The following is a 12149-nucleotide window of genomic DNA, read 5'->3' as shown; positions in this document are numbered from 1 at the left end:
GTCTCGGTAACGGACAGGGGACTTTGCAGCAAACAAGGTGTTATCTGCAAACGGTCATTCCTTTTCCCAGCGAGACGGCCATTGGGCTCTCCTGGCCAGCAAGTTGTGTCTCTAGCACCGTTCCTGCCCTTCCTCCTGCCTGAACGTGACAGTGGCAGGGACACTGGGGTTTACTTTTCCTGGCCCTGATGTCCCTCCGTGCTCCACATGCAGCTTTTCCTGATCTTGCTGCGCCATGAGACCATGGAACCCACGCTGCAGAGCTTGTATCTGTAGAAAGAATGAGAAGTCATGAGGGGAAAGAATAAACTGCTGAAAGCACCTGGTTTGGCTGTGTGAAGGCCCCACCTCAGCCATGAGCTGCTTTTGCTGGTGTTGGGGGCAACAGCCCCTTCCTCTGCCAACTTTTTGGCAGCCCCCCTGTCCTCAAGGCTGCATGACCCGTTGCCAGTTTTAATGTATTTATTGTATACTCATATTTCTTGCTAATAGAGCCTGGATGCACACTGAGGACCTCTCATACATACTGTTATCTCCCTTTCTGTTTGAAGCTGCACTTTGATGCTCTGCTAACCAGCACAGCAGCCGAGCCAACACAACATAATGTTCATGAATTATTGCAAGCAATGTCCATGTCCTCCCCAGTGGTGTGTGGCAGGGTCATCTGCTCTTCACTATTCTAGTCTCTTTCATTGTCTATTTTTTGCCTAGTATTTCTGCTTTACATCCAGTGCAGTGGTGACACATTGGTTATTTGACCATAATTCAGTATATAAAAACAGCCGTAATGAGGAACATTGCTTTCTGCATGGCCTTGAGCGCTAAAACAAAGCTCCCCTGACCGGCATGGGTGTTCTTTCAGCAAAACAGGCTCCAGGTTTTTTTGGCTGAGACTTTTGTGAGCATTTTGCAGTCCTGGTTCACTGGCAGTCAACTTCAGATGTAAAATCCCACAAATGCCCATGCTGCTGCCAGATTTCAGCGGCACTGGGATGCATGTGCTCTGGAGTGCCCAGCGGCACCCCCATGCTCTGACAGCCTTGCTGGGAACGCTGCGGGACTCAAGCAGAGGATCCTCTCACTGCGGTGCAAGATCAGAGATGCCACATGCTGGCTCTGGCTCACGATTTCCCCACGGCACTACGGAGTTCTTCCTTGCAGTATTGTTCCTGTTTCCCTTGCTGTCCTGGGCATGAAGGTCTTGAAAAAGCATCTCTTAAGAGTGATTTTACATCACTTGATAATTCTCATTGTTAGGAGTTTTCTCAAACCGAGATTTAATTTATAATGTGGTAGCCTCCGTGAAAACAGAGGCAGCTACAGTCCTGGTCCTAGAAAACTGGTAGTCTAATAATTTTAATTTTGAAGGTCTGATAAAACTTAGCTCCCACAGCCTTCTTCCAGCTGCTGCAGCCCTGGACATTGCTGGGAGGAAATCTTGTCTCCAGTATGAGAAGCAGCTGGTGGGGCTTAGGAAACCGTGACCCACACGGTGTCCCTTACCTGGGGCATATTGCTTTGTCCCCATGGGGTCATGCCCAGCATGCCCATCCTCTGCCATTGCATACAGCTTCCCCATCAGTATCTGACAAGGGGAGGGAGCGGCAGCTAATATCACAAGCAGTGAAAACTCCTGTCTGCATTTTTTCTACCATGGGGTGGGTGATATTGGTTGGTCCATTAATGTAAATGGCTTGGGTGTTGTGTGTTGCTTCTCTTTCTTATTAATCAAAATAATGCAAAATGAGAGGAAAGCAATTTTTTAGAAAAAAAATGACATACAATCAACAATGATTGAATGCAGCCTGCTGGAATGTGATGGGGCTGTCTGCCACCCGCCAAACATGAAGGGAACAGTAACTGGGGGAAAAGTTGAAATGCTTTATTTTGACATTTTGTATGCACAGTGTTTGGAGGTTTTTTTTCTCCAAGCAATGCTTGAGGGAGGATTTGTCTAGATCTGTTTGTTTCATTACAAAACAAAATGCAACCGAATGTTTTGTTTGTGTCTACTGACACATTTCACTCAACTGCAAATGTCTGTCTTGGATGAGCAGGTTTCTTTTCTGCCTAGAAAAGAAAATGGAAGGAAGCAACTTTAATTTGCAGGCACCTTGAAGTTATTTCTGCTGCCTGCAGTTGAGGAGACCTCCCTGTAGCCAGAAGCAGACACAAAACACTGAGACATATACATAATATCTGGGATGCGAATACTCCCACTGAACCAATTCACAGGTTGGAAAATAGAGCTGGTGCTTAAGTACCTTGGTGGATTGTGGCTTTAGCAATAACAAATAATACTAAGGAGCAAAAATGATCAATTAAAGAACTCCTAATGAATCCAAGTATCATTGTTCCCAAGTCAAGAAGGCCAGAAGCTGAAAGGCAGAATAGAGGTGGTGTGAAATCCCCTCGTTTAGGTTAGTGATAGCCACTGCCCCCTGCTGCTTCCATTTCCCTCTGTTGTCGTACTTACAAAGCTATTGCCTATCCTGCTCGTTTCTATTATGCAAATGGTAGAGACAGTCCAGACTTTTATTTATCTTCCATGCACAGAAATTAAAAAAAAAAACCAACCAAAATCGGGATGTCTGGAAGAAATTACTGTCTTTTAAATTGATTGTAGTTACCTCAAACCTGGAAATACTCATTTGTTTTCTGATGCGGTTGACGGGTTTTGCTCTGCAACCCACCGTTGCGTACGAGCATAATGCATGTAGTAAAGGTGACTAACCCCTGAGAATGTCCCCACTGATGCCAAGTGGCCCATATGCTGTCATAAACACTTCTTTTTTTCATGCTGATGGCAAGAGCCCATTTTGGGTAGAAGATCATATTAGGCTCATTCATTACCTGCTGTGCTGGTCTGTGCATCTGCAGTGCAGAATCTCTGCACTGAGCTTTGGACTACGTCCCCGCATGCTTTCTGACATCCCAAATTGTCTGTTGTGGGTATGCAGATCTTCTCTCATGTGCATTATGGAACATTCCACCACAGAAATTAAAATTACTCTTAAAGGCGGATTAACATCAGGAGGATGTGGTTGTTGATAGCTGATATAGGGCTGTACATATATCATCAAGAGAAATTCCTGAAAATTGATGTTTGTAGCAAAACTATCACTCATTGTAGCAGAAGAGAAACTGATTGCCAGATTGTTCTCTGTTTTTATGAATAAATTTAAAATTTAACAAGAACCACGATTGTGACACAGTAGTGAAATTTTACAGTGTCACTGCAAACTTTAATCTTTACTTTTATTTTTCTGGAAAGTCTCTCTTTGTTCAAAACCAAAATTTCAGGCCCAGGGCTACTGAAGACCATCTTTAAACTTGCCTTGTGATTTTGAGCAATGCATCATGAGAGCAGTGATGTGCAGATGATACATTGCACTAATACATCACAAGAGCACTATCGCTTTCATGATGTATTAGTATAATACACTATCAGAACACTATCACTGATGTATTACTCAAAAACATGGGTTTTAACCCTCAAGAATCATCCTCATCTCTAGGCTGAACACACAGGGCTGTGGATAATGATAAGAATAAGTAATCGCATCTTTTGTTTCTTTAGGGTAAGTTGGGAAAAAAGAAAAAGAGTGTTTTTTGGAATATTTCATTAACTGAAACATCCTTCTGATTGCATATTATTCACTGATTCAATGCTCACCCAATATAGATGTGTTTGAATTGTCTAACAAATAGCCTAAGAAAATATTTTTTTATTTTGGATTTCATTGTAGACCTGAGCCATGTTTTGAGAATGTTTCAGTGAGGTGCATGAATTTCAGCTGATTTCTACCTCATCAAATCAAGTCAGGTGCACGCTCTCTAAATTCTCTGTAAAGCTTTTGGTTCTGTTTCAGTTGCAGTCTTTTTTTTTTTTTTTAAATAGGGTTTAGGCACTATCTAAAAAGATCTGGAGATGCGTAAATGTGATCTGTTATTCACATTATTTGCTGCCTCTCTTCAGTGAGCTATTGCGTTTTCTTCTAGAAGAATAATTCTCAGTTGTGATTTCATGGGTTTTTTTCTCAAAAGAGTGAAAGAGAAAGAGGAAAAGATAAAAGAGTGCTTTGCAATTTTGTAGCTGATCTAACTGTAGAAGAGCAGATAGATGACCATTTGATTTCCTAGTAGAGTTTGAGTCTTGAAAATCTTGAATTTCCCTCCCTAGCTGGTGTGACAAGACTGTCACAATCTCTTAACAGAAAAAAAAATAGGAACAGTAATAATACAACATCAAATCGGCCAGGCAGCAAGTCATATATTTGCTTTCTGGTCCATTTTTTGTTCCTTTTTCCCATGTCCCATCAACATTTGTGGAAAAACTGCGTTGCCCCTCGCCTCTCCGCCCTCCCAATTAGGCCAAAGCTGCCTGGGTGGCTTACAGTCCCTGGCCCTGCCACCTGCCGGCAATTGCCCTGCCCACAGGAGAACGATGCTCATGCTTCAGGCTCTGCAAAACGGGGCTCATAATTCTCACAACCCATGGGTTTGGGGCCCCTTGGTGCTCTGGAGCCCATGTCCCTGCAGGCATGTGTCCTCATGCCCAGGACTCATTAAACTCTCTTTAACCTTGCGAAAGACGTTGTACTAGCCACGCTGCGGAGCCTGGTGCATGTCCTTTTCAGACAACCTTTCTAACTGTGTGGTGTCTGTCTACCAGTGTCCCTCTGTCCCCAAGCTGTGTAGCACAGGACCAACCTGGGCTGCCCACACCTGCTGCAGCCACGTCCCATCACTGGCACCGCCTTATTCTTGTCGGTTTTGAAGTCACAACATGCAGCTCCAGGGTACATTGTCGTTTCAAAGCTGTGGCTAAATATGTCTCTGACTGACAACTATGCATAATTCTACAGAGCCCCTAAACTTCTAGGCATTTCGCTCTGAAGCTCATCTAATACAGCAGAGCTGCTCTCTCATGTTTTTCGTCTTTTATATGCTCCAAAGGGTTGAGATACAATTATGGAACAGGTTAATGCATTTTTTTCTGAAAATAATGTTGTGGGAGTCCATGCACGGTTACTTGTATGTGTGGAGAATAATGCTGACAATCCAGAAAAGAAAGTCATGAGCTTTATAATCATCCTTATTTTGTTTCACGTTTACAGCACGTCCATGTCCATGTCCTTCCAAGGAGGGCCGGAGACTTCAGCAGGAATGATGATGTCTACGAGGAGGTAAGGGCTGCACTCCATTTCTCGTTCAGAGTCAGGTTTGCTGTCAGAAAACCACCTTAATAATACAGGCCCTACCCTGAGCAGAGGGCGTTAATGGCATCTCGGCATCTTTATGGTTGTGCTGCGCCTGTGATGACACTAAGCTTTACACGGGCATTTCTTCATGAGCTCTGGGTCAGGCACAAGGTCCCAAGGGAGGGTAGGTGGGCATCTTTGGTTCCTCAGTCTGTCCCCACACACAGAGCAAGATGACATTTCTGCCATTAGCTGAGTTCTCTTAGTTTGAGGATGTGGGGAGGAGGGGTGACCCTGAGAAGTTCTAAAAGTAGTCTCACATGCAGGGAGTGTGTCCTGCCCCAGCTGCCAGCCTGGGATGCCAAACCTCCCTCTTCCAACAACAGAAAATGCAGGCAGCTCCTCACAACTTGGTCACAAACTGCCTCTGGGTTGCTTTCTGCAGGGCTCTGTTCATGTTCTGGACAAATCACATTGCAGCCTCAAAGATAAAAATTACAGAGAAACTCTGCATGTGGGTGTAATCTATGCATGGCGCAGGTTGTACTGCAGAGCTGGGGACAGAAGCTGTTCCAGTGTGACTGAATTTCTGGCTTTTATTTCAATGAATAATTGTACTGGCATTAACAAAATGTTTTCCCTAGCCTGACAGCTGTCACAAAGAGCTAATGAAAAAATCTCACTGTCATTAGATTTACAGATGGGTCTTGGTGGCTTTGGTAGGATCCTCTAGATGTAGACATAAGGAGGAATTTCTTCACTGTGAGAGTGGTTGCCCAGGTTGCCCAGGGAAGCTGTGGCTGCCCCATCACTGGAGGTGTTCAAGGCCAGGTTGGATGGGCCTTGGGCAGCCTGATCCCATGGGAGGTGTCCCTGCCCATGAGAGGGGGGTTGGAACTAGATGTTCTTTAAGGTCTCTTCCAACCCAAACTATTCTATGATACCCTATCTCAAATATAATATCCCCTTCTCTTTCTGGAAGTAATTAATGTAACCTTGTTTAGTGCTACTGCTGTACTTTCTGCTTAAAGGAGAATTCATAACATTTTCTGCTGGTGTATTTTTTCCTTTGTGAAGCATACATGATGACAACCCCCCATTCGCAAAGAAAGGTAGTGTATTTTAAAGTTTAGTAATGACTTAACTATGCAGAAGTGGTGAAAAAAGTTTATTACTAATCAGTTACATGAAGCATCGAGACTGATAACCCCACTAACAAGGGTAAAACCTTATAATGAGACTGATGAGCAAGGAGATCGAATGAAAATATGATGACCATCTCATGTGTTGCTGCAGTTAAAAGCAGTTAAATGAGGCAACTTGAAAGTTAACATTTTTTTCCTTCTCAAATGTTCTAAGTGGTTTTAGGTGCTGCAGCAACCCACAAACTCTGTTTCCGTTTTTGTCGTATTTGTAATTCCATTCTCTTCTTTTTAACACATTTATTTCTCGCTTGTTATATGTAAATACAAACAGGCAAAACTCTGTTAATGATCTAGACTCTACATTTAGTGTTGTTACATGCAAGAGGTGACAAATTGGTGAAAAATATTTTTATCTTGTCATTTTCAGCTATAGCAATTGTAGGTGTTTGTTTTAGCAAACACAGGAAGCAAAAATATTTAGACACAGATATGATAATGTATCTTTTAGTAGAAGAATTTGTCGCCTCAGAGTCTAACCATCTATTCTTGAATACCACAAAGTTAACTTACTTATGCTTTCGCACGCACTGTATAAAGATTTCTTTATTTTTAGGATGCCAGGATAAAAAAACACATTTCATGCTGTAAGACATTTGATGCAAAGTTCTATCACTGGCTGGATTGGAGGGTGGAGAGTCTTAAGCAATATGCTATCATAAGTGGATAGATCTATTTTGAAAAATACAAAATAATCAAATTATTGAAAGTACAGCTGACTTTGGAAAGTACAGCTGCCTTACTTATGGCAGTAAGGCAAAAATCTTTTGATATAATGCCTCTCTGTGTTGTACCAACAAGACATACGCCTTTGCTGAGAAGTTCTAAAAGATTTAGGAAGATATGTAGATCACAGTGAGGCAAGAGGCTGAAAATCTGTGAGGGACAGAGTACCATTAGGTGATATAGGTGCTGGAGAGAGCTTTAAATCCATCATCCATGACATTTGTACTAAGGGTAATCCAAAACCTGTTTATAAACCTTACTTCATTTCCATATATTTGAATGATAGGTGGAGCTGTAGTTTAGGCAGCAAAGACCACCTCCCAAAGTCCTCCCAACAGCCTTTTCTGTATATGTACGTGAAGTGCCTGGTTTAACTACTGCAGCTAAAGGCTTTGCAGCTGTTGGGCATAATTTTCACAGATTCTGGGTCTCAGCTCTGGTTGAACACATCTATCACAAAGCCCCATCTATCTGTAAATGCCTTTGAGTCCTCCAAGCTCTGCAGTTGTCATCTGTATATGCTCAGCAGTTTGCTGACAAATCCCATCGCTCTGTGAGTGTATGACAGCAAAAGGAATGCCCAGATGTTGAGACATCAGTCTCTTAGGAGACTTCTAGAGTTGAGAAAGACAGAAAGTGCTGCCAGTCTCTTACTGCGTGCTTTATTTCTCTCATTCAGTTTGGGAGTGACTTCTCATCTAACTGAAAAGACAGAAAGAATCCTATAAGGTTGATCTTTGCTTAGTCTGTGTGCTGGGCTCTGGTATCTTCAGGCTTTTGGCTATGAAGCTCTGACATCGCTTCATCTAAAGCAGCTTTTAAATGTAAGGAGTATACTTAGAGGTAAAGTGCATCTTTAGCACTTGTTTTTTAAATAAGATTGCTGACGGACACTAAAGTCTGCTGGTTTGTGGATGTATATTTAGAACTGCAGTACTGGAAGATTAATGTAGAAGGGAAAAAAGAGGGGCTGACACCTATTCTACAATACCTTCACTAAGGCATCACTTGGTGGAATATGTCAGTTCATATTTTAGGTTTCTATACCTCAGTGCATATGAAAAAAGTCACTGTGATTTTTTTAAGATACAAAGAGAATGATTATTAATGAAAAAAAATGCATTAAATGTTTTAGATGTATTTCCTCTGCATTGTTGCAGGGCTGTTACTTGGGAGAGTATTTCCCAGTCAGTGATAGCTACCCACCCTCTGGGCTTACTCTAGAGGAAAGCAAAAGTTACAGTTTTTCAGGTCTTAAATTTTCCTGCAATTACTTGCAGCCTAACCTTGCAAGTGTGCACATGTCAGAGTTAAATGGGTTTTTGGTTTTTTTGTAGGATCAGGCCCTTCGTGTTTTACTGTTACTGGACTATTTTTCTCATCTACATCTTGAGGAGTACTTATGCATTGATTCACTTTATTTCTTGTACAGCAAAACTGTATTAGCTAAATATTGGGAAAACTTTTAATTAGAATACCTCTTTATTCCTCTATGTGTTCTGTTTTGTTTGAAATAGATTAATATTTTCATGTTTGTTAATCAAGGAACTCAAAGGCCTTTTTCTCAAGGAGCTGCCTGCTTTGAAGTAGATGAGTTTTTTGCTGTTGTAGGGCATGTCACAGTCACTGATAAGAACTTGGTATTAATGAACATCTTTACTGTAGAACGGCACACAGTGCTGTTGTAGTCAGCACAAGTGCTGCAGGAATGTTGGAGGTCATCGTGTCCAAGGCGTTCAAGTACATTATCCTGAAATATCTCAGCAGTTTCATACACTCGGCCATCTGTGGGCAGTCCTCATTCAGTGAGCATTTGAAAAGTCCATAGCACAGCCTGTCCCTGGTCTCCACTGAGTGGTTAGCCATTACTGCAATATAAATAACATTCATCATCCTTTAGGTTGGCAGGTAATAGCTGTACCGGGCCAGAAAGCGTGGCGCTTTCTCAGAAAGGAAGACTGAATCAAAAGTCTGCAATATTGCTCTTATGAGTGCTGGCCTCAATAAGTTAATTTTGAGGCTGACAGGCTCGGATGGGTGAGGGCAGCCTGGCCTCTCGGTAAAACCCTGAGCATCCCTGGCACACAGCGATGTGGTTTGTGGTGCAGACCCCTCGCCAGACTCTGTGTTTCACTTGCTGGTTTCAGCCTGCTGTAACAGATGTGGCTGCACATCCAGGGCTGAGCACGCAGTGCAAAGGGTGTCCATCCCCTCACCACTTTGCTTTCATTCCTGCCTCCCTCCCTCGCCAGCCTGCAGTTTCCAGCCCAGGCTGGAGAGCACTGAAAATACTGTAAAAAGGGGAAAGTGGGAATGAGCGAGATTAACCCAAACCCCTGTGTCTCCATCGCCCAGCTGCCTGCCAGACCTGCATCACAGACCTCTTGGGACAAGCCCAGGGGAAACTTCCTAATGTGAATTCTTTGGTAACTTAGAGATTTTGTAAAACACAGGAGCCAGCAAAAGGATTTGGTTCACGCTGTCCTCCTTTCCCTCTGGCACTCAGGCACGCAGCGAGAGTTACTTAAAAGAAACATGTTTTGACTTGGTGATCTCATTCAGCACATTATGTTAAATCATTTCAGCAAGCATACCTATTAGTAATCATTTCCAATTCCAGGGAGGATGAAGGAGGCATTTTGGCATGTGAATCAAGAACCTGCTGGGCTGCTTCTGCAGGCTGGCAAAACAGGGGAACTGTGGGGAATTCAGAATTTTAGTCAAACGAGCCTGAAGTTTAATTCTCCATGAGCAGCTTTGACTGTGATGCGCCTTCTCTCTGACCTGCAGACAGCGTCTCGCGTGCTGCTGGGCAGTCTGGGTGAGGGCTTGAAACCCGCAGGGTGGGACTGAACCGTTTGGGCTGCTTCCTTGTTAAAGATACAGTATATCAGGGAAAGATAAATAAGTCCTAGTCCAGGTTCTGCTAGACAAAATGGAAAGATGCCCAACAGCTTCTGTGAGCATCGGATTGAACTATTCATGAAAATTAATAGCATGCAGAGCTAATAGGCTGCTCCTTGGCCTCAGAATGATATTGAACCTTCTGGGAACATATTGTAGCCTGCTGGTGGATCAGTCTGCTGCATCTGAACTCCCTTGGGGCGAGACTCCACTTTCTTTGCACCCTGCATGGAAAGGGGAGGAAGCAGCATGGAATCTAAATTGGTGTATTTGTTTTCCTGTTTTTCCCGGGTGCAAGTCTGTTTCCCTATCTTCTTCTGGCGTGGCAGCAAATAAATTCTTCCCAGTAGGCTGTGGATTTTATCCTGGTCTTGCCAATGTTACTCTCTCTGACTGACAAAGCATCAGAGGAGGTTTCTGCTAGCCAAGGAGCATAATCCTTTCCCAGTGGCTTCATGAGTCTTGTGATATTATAGCGACTCCAGCAGGGCAAGTCAGATTAACTGTGCCTGAGTATTTCCAACTGAGAGTGTTGCAGTAAAAGCTAGAACTGTGCAAACAATTATGCTTTGGATTTCATAGCTGAACAGACAAAAAAATTCTTTTTGAGTTACCCTGAAACAGTTGGTTTTTGCAGCAAACAAATTCCCTTTTCAGTCAAAAATGATGATTTGTTTTCTGGACCATGGTGTTTTATCTGGTTATTATTTGAAATTCTCTGAAGACTGCTGGCAACCCCACAAGCTTCTTGCTTGGACTCAACTTACATAAGGCAAAACTGGCAAATTTGTAGGGTCTAGCAGGAACACGGGAAGACATTCTATTGTCACATACATGTCCCTGGGTGGGCATCCCACCAGTTGCCGTATTTCCTACCCTTTCCAGCACTGGGAGACATTTCTTAATTTGATCCCCAAAATCTCTGAGACCTTCCTGTATGCTGCATACATTGCTGCACTTATTTTAAGATAGCAAGATATTGTCACCATCACATCTGATTAAGAGACATTTTGTTCACTGATATCTTCCATCAGATCTGGAGAAGTGGAATCAGCTCAACTATAGGAATGAATTAGAAGTGGTTAGAAGGATTCCCGTTAAGGCAGCCATCCCTCACGATCACACACATGCCCTTTACACCTAGACTTTGTCTGGAAGGTAATGTACATTTTGGCATTTTACATATCACTATGTAGTCCCATTGCCCTCTAGCCTGTCTTTCTGCATTCCATCACTGCTCTTGCTTCTTACCCTTTCCTGCCTCAAGGTTTCTGCAATCATTTTCCTCATTGGTAAAAAATACTGTCTTTCTGAAATCACTTACATTTAGTCTATAACATAGCAGAGGCAAATTATTATCAGCATTAAAAAAAAGATCTCTTGGCCCCTTCTGTAGGATGTTTACTGTGTAGTGTTTGCTCTTTTGTGTCCTTGATGGTAGTTCCTTGGCAAGCACTCAGTGACAAAGAGCCTCCAACCAATGACAGGTTGCTGATAAAGGGATTAAAGCTGACACAGTCTCTCAGACCTTTTACTTTGTCAGTACTGGGGTGGTTTAGCTGCCCAGGTGCTTCTTGTATATTCCCAATCCTGCAGGTAAAATGGGTCTCCAGGCCTCCACGTATCCTTTGATGCACAGTGTAAGCCAAGTTCCTGCTGGTGGGAAGAACGTGCCCCATTAGTATCTTAGATACTCTGCTTTGTTGAATTGATGGGATGGAAAGTAAACAAACCTGTCAGGGAGTCAGCATTTTCTGAAGGGAGATTCTTCTCTGAACCTAAAACTTGCCATAAATGTAAAATGAAATACTCCCTTGCATTCTGTGTAAGGTTCAGGATATGCAAGCAGCTGGTTGGTAACCCACAAACCAAATCACACTGAAATCCAGTGCACTGTGCCATGGATAACTTCAAGAATTCCTTCTGCCAAAAGCAAGAACTTGGAGAGTCCCTTCTCAATTCACAGGACAAGATCTGTTATGGCCAGTGGCTCGCAGTGATCCAGCCCTCTGACCCCCAGGCACCTGTATAAAGCTTCTATGATTTTAGCTTACAAAGAATGAGCTCTTTGTATGCTGTGATTTGAGGCAGTTCCTTTGTCTGCTGCCCTGCA

The 12149-nt window shown here is 43.0% G+C and overlaps 1 protein-coding gene across 3 annotated transcripts in view; it reads left to right on the top strand.

The window, feature by feature from the left end:
* The window catches only part of FHIT (fragile histidine triad diadenosine triphosphatase), a 609993-nt gene that overhangs the window by 518959 nt on the left and 78885 nt on the right, over window positions 1-12149 (top strand). For all 3 annotated transcript variants that reach the window (XM_069865715.1, XM_069865716.1, XM_069865717.1), the window contains one exon: window positions 5121-5189. In XM_069865715.1, the coding sequence (XP_069721816.1) occupies window positions 5121-5189 (69 nt within the window). The remainder of the gene's footprint in view (window positions 1-5120; window positions 5190-12149) is intronic.

This window comes from Phaenicophaeus curvirostris, chromosome 11, assembly GCF_032191515.1.
Source record: "Phaenicophaeus curvirostris isolate KB17595 chromosome 11, BPBGC_Pcur_1.0, whole genome shotgun sequence".
Taxonomy (NCBI): Eukaryota; Metazoa; Chordata; class Aves; order Cuculiformes; family Cuculidae; genus Phaenicophaeus; species Phaenicophaeus curvirostris.
The sequence above is the reverse complement of the archived record's forward strand: the minus strand, read 5'-3'. Positions and strand labels throughout refer to the sequence as shown.